The sequence below is a fragment of the Mobula hypostoma genome, chromosome 28 (assembly GCF_963921235.1).
Source record: "Mobula hypostoma chromosome 28, sMobHyp1.1, whole genome shotgun sequence".
NCBI lineage: Eukaryota > Metazoa > Chordata > Chondrichthyes > Myliobatiformes > Myliobatidae > Mobula > Mobula hypostoma.
Window position 1 is genome coordinate 36,308,056 of NC_086124.1, and position 15,320 is coordinate 36,323,375.

At 51.1% G+C, this 15,320-nt stretch overlaps 1 protein-coding gene across 1 annotated transcript; it reads left to right on the forward strand.

Annotated features, from left to right (window-relative positions):
- The first annotated feature begins 224 nt into the window (after positions 1-224).
- On the forward strand, positions 225-14,510 carry LOC134339057 (tubulin beta-4B chain-like). Its single transcript, XM_063035336.1, has 4 exons — positions 225-382; positions 993-1,101; positions 1,200-1,310; positions 13,047-14,510. The coding sequence occupies exons 1-4, from the start codon at positions 326-328 to the stop codon at positions 14,105-14,107; spliced, it is 1,338 nt and encodes a 445-aa protein (XP_062891406.1). The 5' UTR covers positions 225-325; the 3' UTR covers positions 14,108-14,510.
- Positions 14,511-15,320: the final 810 nt, after the last annotated feature.

Here is a 15,320-nt window from a genome sequence, read left to right on the forward strand (position 1 = left end):
GAGTGACAGACGGTTCAGATGACCAATAATCGACGAAATCCAAACGACCATTGAGGCATCAGTGTGGCGAGTGGGAGGGCGTGCTAACTTTGACAGGCGAGAGCATTAACCAATCGTAGTGAAGTTCTGCTGAAACTAGCCAATGGGCTTAGAAGATGGAGGGCGGGAGTCTTTTGACGAGCGTTCCCGGAAGCCAATGGAGGGGGGACTCGCCGCCGTTCCGGGCGCGGGCGGTTCCCCTATATAAACCCGGCCGGGGCGCGGAGCCATCATCGTTTCCACTGTCGCCGCCGCCCTTTTGCTATTCATTGTCCCGCGAAAAACCATGCGAGAGATCGTGCACCTTCAGGCCGGCCAATGCGGCAACCAGATCGGAGCCAAGGTGGGGAGGCGCTCCGTCACGGTCTCGGGGCGTTGTCCGGCCCTGGGATCTTCCCGTTCATTTCCCCTCCCCTCCCCTCCCCCACCCTCCGCTCCCCGGGACCATGAGATCATCCCGTCCCGGAACCGCTACTTCCCCGCGGCGCCGCGTCTGCTTCGGTGTCCTCGGACCCTTTTCCGGTGGTAGGCGGCGGTTTAGTAACGTTTGCTATTCTTTTTCTCCCTCTTTTCCTCTCCTCCCCCCCATTTCTTCTCTATTTCTTTCTCTTCTCCCCCGCACCTTCCCCTCCCCCCCCATACCTTCTCTCTCCCCCCCCCCGTGTCTTCTCCCCGGTACCCCCTCCCTCCCCCCTTACCCCCTCCCTCCCCCCTTACCCCCTCCCTCCCCTTACCCCCTCCCTCCCCTTACCCCCTCCCTCCCCCCTTACCCCCCTCTCCCTCCCCCCTTACCCCCCTCTCCCTCCCCCCTTACCCCCTCCCTCCCCTTACCCCCTCCCTCCCCTTACCCCCTCCCTCCCCCCTTACCCCCCTCTCCCTCCCCTGTACCTTCCAATCTCTCCCCCTCCCTCCCCTGTACCCCTCCCCCCTCAACCCCGTACCCCCCACTGCAGTTCTGGGAAGTTATCAGCGATGAGCACGGCATCGACTGCACGGGGACATACAGAGGTGACAGCGACCTGCAGCTGGAACGGATCAATGTTTATTACAATGAAGCCACAGGTACATCTCACCTCGTCTGCGCTCCCTCCCCCCGACCCTCCACCCCCCCACCCTGTGCCCGAGCTCTCCTTTCTGAGGACCCTCATCTCCTCTTGCAGGTGGCAAGTACGTACCCAGGGCCATACTGGTGGATCTGGAGCCGGGCACGATGGACTCCGTACGGTCCGGACCCTTCGGGCAGATCTTTCGACCTGACAACTTTGTTTTTGGTGAGTGTACACCCACAGACTGTTTTATAGGGTGCAAGTGGCTAATCCAGTGGGGCAAAATTTTATGGAGTCAGACTGACCTTGGAGGAACCTCCCAGAGCAGCCGATATGTGGAACCTCATCAATGTCCATGTGGACCTTATCTACAGATCCACTGTCTGCATCCATCATCAACCATCCCTTTCCCCTCTTCTCAAAGTCTGTCCCTCTCCTCTCCTCTCCCTCCTCCACCCAATTTCCAGCTGGTAAACCATGTACACAGAAAGCATCTGATCCGGATGCACCATGGCTGGGTACGGCAATTAAAAGGCATGTGGATGGAGGGCTATGTGGGGGGGAGGGGAAGGCTGGATCGATCTTGGAGCAGGTTAAAGCACACCATCCTGGGCTGAAGAGCTGGGACTATTCTGTGTTGATGTGGAGGGAGGAAGTTTGGTCTTTCCCCTGGTGTTCCTCGCTTCCTCTTTTCAGCCCAGCTCTGCATCCTGTCAATGTCCCGTTGTAACCCAGGACAACCTTCTACACCATCCACAACTCCACCAACCTTCATGTCATCTGCAAACCGTTCCTCATCCAAACCATAGGTAAGATTCCTCCCCAGTTGCAACACCTCACTGCAGTCTGCCATGTTTCCCCTCTTCTCGGAATTACACTCTGTTTGCCGTTCCTCTGTCCTGTCAATCCGCTGAGAAGCAGCGGTAAGTCTCGGGAATCAGCTGGCCGCGTGAACCCCGGAGGGTGATGGATACACCTGGGTCTGGGGGCGTGCTTCAGCCTCCGGTCAGACAAACGCCGTTCCGGCCTGCGCTCCTCCCGCTGCCGAGATGTCTCTGTCTCCGGTGTTCCCAGCTTCTGGCGGAAAGGAGAGTGTGAGGAGGTTGAATGTTAGAGCGGGCAGTTGGCAGGGAACCCAACCATCGACTCTGGCAATTCGTTGCTTGCGTGTTCTATGGAAAGTCCATAGATGACAGAACGTGACAGTCCACTACAGGCCCTTTGGCCCATCGTGTGCTGACCTTTTGAACCACTCTGATCAAGCTAGCCCTTCCCTCTCACATAGTTCTCCAGTTTTCTGTTTTCCTTCTCCATCGAAGAGTTTCTTAAATGTTCCTCAAGTACCACCCTCCCTACCACCTCCCCGGCGGAGTGACTCACTCACTCATCCTCCCTACTGCCTCCCCGGCGGAGTGACTCACTCACCCACCCTCCCTACCGCCTCCCCGGCGGAGTGACTCACTCATCCTCCCTACTGCCTCCCCTCGAGTGATTCACTCACCCACCCTCCCTACTGCCTCCCCTGGCAGAGTGACTCGCTCACTCATCCTCCCTACCGCCTCCCCTCGAGTGATTCACTCACCCACCCTCCCTACTGCCTCCCCGGCGGAGTAATTCACTCACCCACCCTCCCTACCGCCTCCCCTGGCAGAGTGACTCACTCACTCATCCTCCCTACTGCCTCCCCGGCGGAGTGATTCACTCACCCACCTTCCCTATCGCCTCCCCTGGCAGAGTGACTCACTCATCCTCCCTACTGCCTCCCCTCGAGTGATTCACTCACCCACCCTCCCTACTGCCTCCCCGGCGGAGTAATTCACTCACCCACCCTCCCTACCGCCTCCCCTGGCAGAGTGACTCACTCACTCATCCTCCCCGGCGGAGTAATTCACTCACCCACCCTCCCTACTGCCTCCCTTGGCGGTGTGATTCACTCACTCACCCACCCTCCCTACTGCCTCCCTGGAGAGTGACTCACTCATCCTCCCTATTGCCTCCCCTGGCAGAGTGACTCACTCACTCATCCTCCCTACTGCCTCCCCTCGAGTGATTCACTCACCCATCCTCCCTACTGCCTCCCCTCAAGGGGTGATTCACTAATCCACCCTCCCTACTGCCTCTCCTCGAGTGATTCACTCACCCATCCTCCCTACTGCCTGCCCTCGAGTGATTTACTCACCCATCCTCCCTACCGCCATCCCTCGAGTGATTCACTCCCTCACCCTCCTGCCTCCCCTGGCGGAGTGATTCACTCACCCATCCTCCCTACTACCTCCCCTTGAGGAGTGATTCAGTCACCCATCCTCCCTACTACCTCTCCTGGAGTGATTCACTACCCGTCCTACTACCTCCCCTCGAGGAGTGATTCACTTACCCACCCTCCCTACTGTCTCCCTTGGCGGAGTGATTCACTCACCCACCCTCCCTACCGCCTACCCTGGCGGAGTGACTCACTCATACTCCCTACCGCCTCCCCTTGAGTGATTCACTCACCCATCCTCCTACTGCCTCCCCTCGAGGAGTGATTTACTCACCCATCCTCCCTACCGTCTCCCCTCGAGTGATTTACTCACCCATTCTCCCTACCGCCATCCCTCGAGTGATTCACTCCCTCACCCTCCCGCCTCCCCTGGTGGAGTGATTCACTCACCCATCCTCCCTACTACCTCCCCTTGAGGAGTGATTCACTCACCCATCCTCCCTACCGCCTCCCCTCGAGGAGTGATTCACTCACCCGCCCTCCCTACTACCTCCCCTCGAGGAGTGATTCACTCACCCATCCTCCCTACCGCCTTCCCTCGAGGAGTGATTCACTCACCCATTCTCCCTACCGCCTTCCCTCAAGGAGCGATTTTCTCACCCACCCCTCCTACTGTCTCCCCTTGAGGAGTGATTCACTCACCCACCCTCCCTACCGCCTCCCCTGGCGGAGTGATTCACTCACCCACCCTCCCTACCGCCTCCCCTGGCGGAGTGATTCACTCACCCACCCTCCCTACCGCCTCCCCTGGCGGAGTGATTCACTCACCCACCCTCCCTACCGCCTCCCCTGGCGGAGTGATTCACTCACCCACCCTCCCTACCGCCTCCCCTGGCGGAGTGATTCACTCACCCACCCTCCCTACCGCCTCCCCTGGCGGAGTGATTCACTCACCCACCCTCCCTACCGCCTCCCCTGGCGGAGTGATTCACTCACCCACCCTCCCTACCGCCTCCCCGGTGGAGTGATTCACCCGTCCTCCCTACTGCCTCCCCTCGAGGAGTGATTCACTCACCTACTCTCCCTACCGCCATCCCTTGAGTGATTCGCTCACCCATCCTCCCTACCACCTCCCCTGGCGGAATGATTCACTCACCCACTCTCTCTACAGGCTCCCCTCGAGGAGTGATTCACTCACCCACTTTCTCTACAGCCTCTCCTCGAGGTGATTCACTCACCCACTCTCTCTACAGCCTCTCCTCGAGGAGTGATTCACTCACCCACTCTCTCTACAGCCTCTCCTCGAGGTGATTCACTCACCCACTCTCTCTACAGCCTCTCCTCGAGGAGTGATTCACTCACCCACTCTCTCTACAGCCTCTCCTCGAGGAGTGATTCACTCACCCACTCTCTCTACAGCCTCTCCTCGAGGAGTGATTCACTCACCCACTCTCTCTACAGCCTCTCCTCGAGGAGTGATTCACTCACCCACTCTCTCTACAGCCTCTCCTCGAGGTGATTCACTCACCCACTCTCTCTACAGCCTCTCCTCGAGGAGTGATTCACTCACCCACTCTCTCTACAGCCTCTCCTCGAGTGATTCACTCACCCACTCTCTCTACAGCCTCTCCTCGAGGAGTGATTCACTCACCCACTCTCTCTACAGCCTCCCCTCGAGGAGTGATTCACTCACCCACTTTCTCTACAGTCTCCCCTGTAACCTTGGACATTCAGCTCCCAACTACAACCATCCTTCAGCCACGAGTCAGTGATGGCTACAACATCATACCTGACAATCTGTAATGGTGCAACAAGATCATCCACTTTATTTCTTATACTCCGTGCATTGAGATATAACACTTTGAGTGCTGTGTTTGCTCCCCTTTTTGATGTTGCATCCCTGCTGTACTGGCGCTCGCTCTATCATCTGACTGCACGCTAGCTTTGATTTTTTAATCATCAGCCCTGTCCTGATTCCTTTCACTCCGGTTCCCACCCCCCCACCCCCATCATATCAGTTTAAACCCTCCCCAACAGCTGTGACAAACCTGCCCGTAAGGATATTGTTCCTCTCGGGTTCAGATGCAACCCGTCACTTTTGAACAGGTCATGCCTCCCCCAGAGGAGATTCCAATGATCCAAGAACCTGAACCAGTTTCTCAGCCACACATTAATCTGCCAAATTAACTGGAATACACTCTGCTCCACATCCACTGGTCTCACTTCATCAGTAGTATTTTTGTCACATCGTCAAAGAATCCAGTCAAGTTTCTGAGGCACATCCTGCTGACTGTTTCTCCAAATGCTCTCTGGTCTCCAATTCCCAGGGTTCTCCTGAATAAAGAAATAACAATCACCATCCTCCAATCATCTGCTCCCTCAGGGTGTGAAGATCATCACCGGGGGGCAGCAATCTCTTCCCACAGTAACCTCGGGTATCCTACCTACCCTGCCTACGGACTGTTTGTCCCACTCCCATCAGGGAGGAGGCTACCTAGCATCCACGCCAGGACCTCCAGACTCCAAAACAGTTCCTTTCCCCAAGCAGTGAGGCTGATCAACACCTCCACCCAGTAACCCCCAACCACCACTACTTTATCACTTCTTGTCAGTCACCTTATGTACAGACACCCCTGTGTCTAGAGTCACTTAATGGACGTACACTCTGTCTCCGTGTTGTGTTTTTAATGATGGTTATCTTTATCTTGTTTTTTTTTGCATCAGATCCGGAGTAACAATTATTTTGTTCTCCCTACACTTGTGTACTGGAAATGGCATTAAACACCCTGGAATCCTGTATGACCCTGGGGACTTATCTGTGCAAATGTTTTTCAAAAGTTCTGCTGTTTTCCACTTTGTTAATACCAACATTTTCAAGCTCACCCTCTGTTTTACAGTCGTCAAGGTCCCTCTCCCTGGTGAATACTGCAGTAGAGTTCATTCTAGACCTCCTCTGACTCCAGGCTGTCCTGACTGGCCCTCCCTTCTCTCTGCCATCTCCTGTTCTTCATGTGACATCTTGAGTTTTTCCTTAATCCTACTTGCCAAGGCCTTCTCGTGCTCCCTTCCAGCTCTCCTAAATCCGCTCTTCCTGGCTACTTTGTTACGCTCTTAACACCTTGGCTGACCTTTCCTAAACCTGAAGTAATCTTCCCCTTGACTAGATGTTCCACATCTCTTGATAACCTTGGTTCCTGCACCCTGCCTCGATGGGACATGTATCCAGAACCCCAGGCAAGTGCTCCCAGAACAACCTCTACATTCCTGTCGTGCATTTCCCTCAGCTCAACCTTCCTAAATTTACACTCCCCAGTTTCTGTCTAATAGCATTATAATTTGCCCTCCCCCAATTAAATACTTTACCGTACCATCTGCTTTTGTCCCTGGCCAGGGTGAAGGTCAGGGAGTTAGGGTCACTGTCTCAGAAGTACTCTCCCTGGTTCATTACCTCGTACCAGATCCTGTATGGCCTGTCTGTAGTATTGAGCCAGGGATCCTTCCTGGACGCACTTAACAAATCCCGCCCCACTTAAAACTTTCGCAGTAAGGACATACCAATCAATATTTGGGAAGTTGAAGCCCCCTATGATGACAACCCTGTTATTTTTTTCACCTTTCCAAAATCTGCCTCCTGATCTATTGCTATTGGGGCTGAGTGTGTCTACAGAGTAGTGAATTCTGGTTAATTGGGATAATCAGGACCAGTGCACTTTGGCCCAGTAAAGTGAAATTTCATAATGGACAAGCTACCACTTGAGTAACAAATTATGCATTTAAGTGAAATTTAGAACAAATTAGACCACTGTCAATACAGCGACAGTACTGTAAAACTATTACTTCCTGATGGTAATTGACTGGAGAATTCATCCAGTGTATGTTGCCGTGTTCTTTTGATTAGCTGTAAATGAACAAAGTCAGCAGAGACACCCCGTGAAGACAATGGACTGTCTTCACACAACGCTTCAGCAATTGCATCCTCCAAATCTTCATTTTTCATTGTAACATTCAAGACTATTGTCGAAGCCTTCAAATTCTTCATAGTTCTTAAAATGTTGAAATAGTTTAATTTTCGTTTCTGGCTTCTCCAGGCCTGAAAGCTTGAAACTGCAGTGAGTAAAACATTTCTGAATTGTCTTGTGCTTATTTCTTGCCAATGATCACTGACAGATGGCATGCTCTCTGCATACAAACACGCGTTACTGACACAGTGCAGTGTCTAATGGCCACGCAAATGCACGTGACTGAGAACACGTCAGTCTGCCCACAATGACGAACCAGCTGAAGAGCAAATTAAAAACTGAGTCTGAGCCTCCGTCGGTCAGAGTCGACCAATAGACAGTAGGTGCAGGAGTAGGCCATTCGGCCCTTCGAGCTAGCACTGCCATTCACTGTGATCATGGCTGATCATCCACAATCAGTATCCAGTCCCTGCTTTCTCCCCATATCCCTTCACTCTGCTATCTTTAAGAGCTCTATATAACTCTTTTTCGAAAGAATCCAGAGAATTGGCCTCCACTGCCTTCTGAGGCAGAGCATTCCACAGATCCACAACCCACTGTGTGAAAAAGTTTTTCCTCAACTCCGTTCTAAATTGTCAACCCCGTTCTAAATTGTCAACCCCTTATTCTTAAACTGTGGCCTCTGGTTCTGGACTCCCCCAACATGGGGAACATGTTTCCTGCCTCTAGCGTGTCCAATCCCTTAATAATCTTATGTGTTTCAATCAGATCCCCCCCTCATCCTTGTAAATTCCAGTGTATACAATCCCAGTCGCTCCAATCTTTCAACATATGACTGCCCCGCCGTCCCGGGAATTAATCTTGTGAACCAACGCTGCACTCCCTCAATAGGTAGAATGTCCTTCATCAAATTTGGAGACCAAAACTGTACACAGTACTCCAGGTGTGGTCTCACCAGGGCCTTGTACAACTGCAGAAGGACCTCCTTGCTCCTGTACAGCAAGGATGTTGTGTCCTAGCTGTGTAGATACGCAAGCCTGGGCAGTATGACATGGAGAGCAAGCAGAGTTGCCAGTCAGCATTGAACTCGATGTAGAGCTGCCTTAGGGACTCCATCTCTGGATCTCTCCCTCTAGGTTTACTCCCAAAGCTTTCCCCATGAGTGGGTATAGCCATAAGGCAGTGGAGGTTTGAGCTCAGAGTTTTCTTTCTCTGAGCTGCCAACCACGGTTCCGCCAGGCCTAGTAGCTAAGGCACACAAGAAGGTCAGGAGCAGAGGTTATTTCAGATGCACGCCATTGGGAATATTTTTTGACACAAAACTACAATCCTGCACCAAAGGCTTTTGGGACCTCCTGGGGTCCTGGGGAAGGAAGCATTGAAACAAAACTAGAGGAAAAGAAACTTTACAAATATAAAGGTCTCACTCTAAGTAAGAACTAGAATTTGATTATAAACAGAGTGGGAGAGTGGAAACCTAATTGGACGAGGAGTAACCAATCAGAGACAGACGTGGGGGTATTAATACCACCAGACTAGACATGACCAGGCATCATCCCTGGAGAAGGTGGCAGAGTTTGTCATCGAAATGTCAGTTTTAATCAATACCTGTACCCAGCTTGAAGACGGAGAAGAAATTATTCGTCATATACGCCAGGAAAGTACTAGATACTCTTACTAATCCCACTCCATGTTCCTTGTATCCATGTGCCTATTCAAGTCTCAAAAGCCTCAACCACCATACCAGGCAGCACATTCCAAGCATCCACTACTATCTGAGTAAAAAATTTACTCCTCACATCCCCCTTGAACCTACCCCCTTCACCTTCGATGCATGTCCTCTGGTAGTAGACGTTTCAACCCTGTGAAACGGAGATACTCACTGTCCAGTATCTGTGTCTCTCATAATCTTGAAACCTCCATCAGATCAACCCTCAGTCTCCACCGCTCCAGATAAAACAACACAAGTTTATCCAGCCTCACATGCCCTCGAAACCAGGCAGCAGCCTGGTAAACCTCTTCTGCACCCTCTCCAAACCCTCAACATTCTCCCTATGGTGGGGTGACCAGAACTGTGTGCAATTCTGGCCTAACCAGAGTTTTACAAAGTTTAAACATAACGGCCTGACTTTTGAACTCAATGTTTTGATTAATAAAAGCAAGCATTCATTAAGCCTTAACCACCTTATCGACCTGTGTAGTCACTTTCAAGGAGCTATGTACTTGGATCCCAAGATCCCTCTGCTCAACAACACTGTTAAAGGTCCTGTCTCCTTGCATTTGCCCTACCAAGGTGCAACACTTAACATTTACCTGGGTTAAGCAACAACTGTCATTTCTTAGCCCATATCTGCAGCTGATCTACATTGTGCTGTATTCTTTGCCAGTCTTCTACACAAATTGAATTGCATTGACTTTATTTCTGACATCCTTCACATACGTGAGTAAAAATCTTTGTGTTACGTCGCCATCTAAATGTGCAATGTGCAATCATAGTAATTTATAGTAAATAGAACAGTCAATGTAACAATGAATCAGCATGAATTAATCAGTCTGGTGAGAGAAGCTGTCCTGGAGCCTGTTTATTCTGGCTTCTTTGCTGTCGTACTGCTTCCTGGATGGTAGCAGTTGGAATAGATTGTGGTTGGGGTGACTCAGGTCCCCAATGATCCTTCGGGCCCTTTTTACACACTTGTCTTTGTAAATGTCCTGAATCATGGGAAGTTCACATTTACAGATATGCTGGGCTGTCTGCACCACTCTCTGCAGAGTCCTGCGATTAACGGAGGTACAGTTCCCATACCAGGCAGTGATACAGCTAGTCAAGATGCTCTCAATTGTGCCCTGTAGAAAGTTTTTAGGATTTGGGGGCCCATACCAAACTTCCTCAACCGTCTGAGGTGAAAGAGATGCTGTTGTGCCTTTTTCACCACACAGCTGGTGCGAACAGACCACGAGGTCCTCGGTGATGTGGATGCCGAGGAACTTGAAGCTGTTCACCCTCTCAACCCCAGATCCATTGATGTCAATAGGGGTTAGCCCGTCTCCATTCCTCCTGTCGTCCACAACCAGCTGCTTTGTTTTTGCGACATAGAGGGAGAGGTTTTCTTGACACCACTGTCTCAGAGAGATGACTTCTTCCCTGTAGGCCGCCTCGTTATTGTTTGAGATTTGGCCAATCAATGTAGTGTCGTCAGCAAATCTAATTAGCAGATTAGAGCTGTGGGTGGCGACACAGTCATGGGTATACAGGGAGTAAAGGAAGGGAGTTAGTACACAGCCCTGAGGGGTTCCTGTGTTGAGAGTCAGAGAGGTGGAGGTGAGGGAGCCCACTCTTACAACCTATCCACAATTCCACCAATCTTAGTATCATCTGCAAGTTTAATAACCTGTCCATCTATATTTTCATCCAGGTCACTTATATACATCACAAACAGCACAGATCCCTGTGGAACACCACTAATTACAGACCTCCAGCTCAAATGAGTCTTTTCAATCACCACCCTCTGTTTGAATGTAGACACTCAGTTTGCCACTGACCCATCCATCTTAATCTACGGAGTTAGCCTCCCACGAGTACTTTGTCAAATAGCTGGCTAAAATCCATGTAGACAACATCCACTGCCCTGCCCTCATCAATCTCTCATCACCTTGATTGAGTTGGTGAGGCATGGCCTGCCACACAGAGCCATGTTGGTTTTCCCTGATTAGGCCGTGGGTTACCAAATGCTCACACATCCTATCCCCAGGAATTTTCTCTAGAAATTTACCTACAACTGACAGAATAGACCAGTGGGTCTATTGTTCCCAGGGTTTTCACTTGTTCCCTTCTTAAGTAGAGGTACAACATTAGCCACCTGCCAGTCCTCTGCCTGTAGTTAGAGTCAAGGGCCCAGTAACCTATTGCCTCCTTCAATAACCTGGGGTTAATCGTATCAGCCCCAACACGTCCTCCTTGACCTCTAAACACCCGAATGTATTTATACACTCAGCACTGATCTCCTGGTTCTCCAAGTCTTGGTAAATACTGAAGCAAAATAATCATTTACCTCATTCACATTCTCCACATCCAAGCAAATGTCCCCCCTCCTTTGTCTTTGAGTGGTCCCACCCTGTCCCTTTTACTCCTGATGTATGTATAGAATACTTTGTGGGGTTCACCTTAATCCTACTTGCCAAGGACTTTTCATGGCCCCTCCGGGCTTTCCTAATTCTTCTTTGTACTGCTTGTGTGTTTCATTTGATCCTAACTTCTGAAGCTTTACATAATTTTCCTTTTTCTTCTGGACTAAATTCCCAATTAACACTTCTTAATTCCTGCCTAATGCCCTTGTAATTTTCCCTACTCCAACTTAAAACTCTCCCACAAGGACCATACCTATCCATCTCTATAGTTATCCTGAAAGTTAAGGAGCTTTGGTCACTGTTCACCCACTGAAAGGTCAGTCACCTGGCCAGGCCCATTACCCAACACCAGGTCCAGTACGGCCCCTCCTCTCGACCGTCCATATTGATTTAAGAAACCATCCTGGATACAATTAACAAATTCAGCCCCGTGTAAACCCCTTGCACTAGGAAGGTCCCAGTTTATATGAAGGAAGTTGAAATCCCCCGTGACGACAACCATATTATTTTTACACATTTCCTTAATTTGATTCCTGGTGGCTGTTGGGGGGTGTCTGTAGGACAATCCCATCAGTGTGATTGCACCCTTCCTGTTCCACCCAAATGAATTCTGTGTCTGACCTCTCCATTATACCTCCCCTGGGTGCAGCTGTCATATTGTTACTGATTAGCAGTGCAATTTCCCCCCACCTTATCTTTTCTAAAACTTTGAAAATCTGGTACATTAATCGCCCATTCCTACCCCTCCCTCAACCATTTCAGGAATGGCCACAACATTGTAGTTCCATGCTCTTAAGATCATCACCCTTACCCACAATACTCCCAAGCATTAAAAAAATACTCATTTTAAACTATCCAGCCCATCATAGCTGTTATTTCAATTTTGCCTTTCAGTACTGTTCCTGACATTTACAAATGTTCGTACCTTCTGGTCTGATCCTTCCCTTACTGTTCCCAGCCCCTCCCGGCCCGGATATTGAAATGTCTAAACTCTGGAGCAACCAGCTCTTCTGACAGCTAAGTTTCTCTAATGGTGACAACGTTGTACTTGTCCGTTGCTGTTGAAATTGGCCCATCACTCTGACTGCAGTTTTGCCCTATCAACTGTCTACCCCTGCTCACAGTCTCTAGACCAAGTTCCCAACCTGGGGTTCACAGACCCATCGATTAATGGTAGAGGTCTGTAGCATAAAGAAAGTTGGGAACCCCTCTAGATCCTGCATCTACCTGTACACCAACCACCTGTACAACACCAACCTTATCACTTCAGTTCCAAATCCCCTGCCAAACTAGTGTTAAACTCTCCCCAACGGCTCAATCAAGCCTGCCCACAAGGATATTGGTTCCCCCTTGGTTTCAGGTATACCCTGTCTTTTATTGTACAGTTGATATCTTCCCCAGAAGAGATCCCAATGATCCAGAAATCTTGAACACCTGGTCCCTGAGCCAATTCATCTGCCAAATCATCCTATTCTTAACCCTTAATAGTGCGTAGCGCACACAGCAATGTCCATCGAAGCGTACGGTGCCGTTTACGCTAACAGCCAACACAACCCAAGGGTGCGCTGGGGCCGGCCTGTTTCTCCACAGATTCCAGTGCCAACATAACCCCAGTTTGAGGTGCGAGCCTTCCTGTCTACAACCTCTAACCTCTCTCCTTCGCTCTCTTGTCTCCAGGCCAGAGCGGAGCAGGAAACAACTGGGCCAAGGGCCACTACACAGAGGGTGCAGAGCTGGTAGACTCCGTCCTGGACGTGGTGCGGAAGGAGGCGGAGAGTTGTGACTGCCTCCAGGGATTCCAGCTCACCCACTCGTTGGGCGGGGGCACTGGTTCAGGCATGGGCACCCTCCTCATCAGCAAGATCCGTGAGGAGTATCCCGACCGCATCATGAACACCTTCAGCGTCGTGCCCTCGCCCAAGGTGTCAGACACGGTGGTGGAGCCCTACAACGCCACGCTCTCCGTCCACCAACTAGTGGAGAACACGGACGAGACCTTCTGCATCGACAACGAGGCCCTCTACGACATCTGCTTCCGCACCCTGAAGCTCACCACTCCCACCTACGGGGACCTCAACCACCTGGTCTCGGCCACCATGAGTGGCGTCACCACCTGCCTCCGCTTCCCCGGCCAGCTCAACGCCGACCTGCGCAAGTTGGCCGTCAACATGGTCCCCTTCCCCCGGCTCCACTTCTTCATGCCAGGCTTCGCCCCTCTCACCAGCCGCGGCAGCCAGCAGTACAGCTCCCTCACTGTTCCCGAGCTAACCCAGCAGATGTTCGACGCCAAGAACATGATGGCGGCCTGCGACCCTCGCCACGGCCGCTACCTGACTGTGGCGGCCATCTTCCGCGGCCGCATGTCCATGAAGGAGGTCGATGAGCAGATGCTTAACGTCCAGAACAAGAACAGCAGCTACTTTGTGGACTGGATCCCCAACAACGTCAAGACGGCCGTCTGCGACATCCCGCCCCGCGGCCTCAAGATGTCCGCCACCTTCATCGGCAACTCCACCGCCATCCAGGAGCTCTTCAAGCGCATCTCCGAGCAGTTCACCGCCATGTTCCGACGCAAGGCTTTCCTGCACTGGTACACGGGCGAGGGGATGGACGAGATGGAGTTCACAGAGGCCGAGAGCAACATGAACGATCTCGTGTCAGAGTACCAGCAATACCAGGATGCCACCGCCGAGGAGGATGGAGAGTTTGAGGAGGAGGATGACGAAGAGGTTGCCTGAGGATGCGGGAGGGGCGGTATATGCGTCTCCACTGCCAAAATCTCCAATGCCAAGACCCCCCCGCCTTGACAAACTGAACCCTTTCTCCCTTTCCATTTCCCTCCTTGACACACTGAAACCTTTTCCCTCCCAATAAGCACGGAGTCAAGCATGACGGTTCGGGAGAGAGGGTTGCATGTCCCACGCTCCCTGAAAAGTTGTACGGAGGGGAGACGGTGCAGGAGTTCTCCAACGCCAAGGCCTCTCCCCTCTCGACACAACAAATCCTTTATGCCCACCCCCTCCTCTCCCTGTGTGATTATCATGACTTGTTTGGAGAGAGTGTGTGTGTCTTGGAAAAGTGTCCAGTATTTAGTGAAAGAAGGGGAGATTAAAAGACTTTTGATAGCATTTCTTGGTGCTCTGTGGAGTTCTTGTATGGGTCGGTCTACTGCTCTGTGTGGGCAATGGCTGGATTTTGGCCATTGGACCCCAGGACTGGAGGGACTGAGTTGTGGAGTGATATTAGGCAGTTTGGGGCTTTGTTCTTTGGAGCACAGGGGTGAACTTGCAAAGGTGTGTAAAACCACGAGGCATGGGTAGGGTTATTGTGCACAGACTTTTCCTTTTCACGAGGAAATGGGTTCATGGGTTTGGTAAGTGAGACAGAAAGCACTGATTACAAATAAGCACATTAACCATTTATTTACAGACAGCAAAACATTTGATCCAACATCTAAGCCACTCTGTTGGACAGCTAAAGCATTCAACAAATGGATACTAAACTAAGTGTGTACGAGCTGGAGCACACTTTTCTAGTGGTCGCGACCTCTGTGAAAGTGAGTACCGCAAAGACAAAGCCGGACGCCGGAGCCGTGGCAAGTCAACCGATGGGAAAGAGCTGCTGTAACCTTTAACGGACCAGTCGACGACCAGCACAGAAGTGACTTTCAACTTTCAACCCTTCTTATTACAGTTGGGTAATCAAGAACCAGAAGGGTCAGGGTTTAAGAGAAATTCAGTCAGAATATTTCACCCAGAGGATGGTCCATCTCTGAAATGAGCTCCTGGAGGAAGTGTTGAGGCAAGTACATTAACAACATTTAAAAGGCATGGCTGGGTATATCGAAACATAGAAAACCTGCAACACAATACAGGCTCTTTGGCCCACAAACCTGTGCTGAACATGTCCTTATCTTACAAATTACCTAGGGTTACCCATAGCCCTCTATTT

Coding starts and splice junctions, on each gene's coding strand:
- LOC134339057 (XM_063035336.1), top strand. CDS start 326: ATGCGAGAGATCGTGCACCTTCAGGCCGGCCAATGCGGCAACCAGATC. Junction 383..992: donor GCAACCAGATCGGAGCCAAG/GTGGGGAGGCGC, acceptor CCCCCACTGCAG/TTCTGGGAAGTTATCAGCGA. Junction 1,311..13,046: donor ACCTGACAACTTTGTTTTTG/GTGAGTGTACAC, acceptor TCTTGTCTCCAG/GCCAGAGCGGAGCAGGAAAC.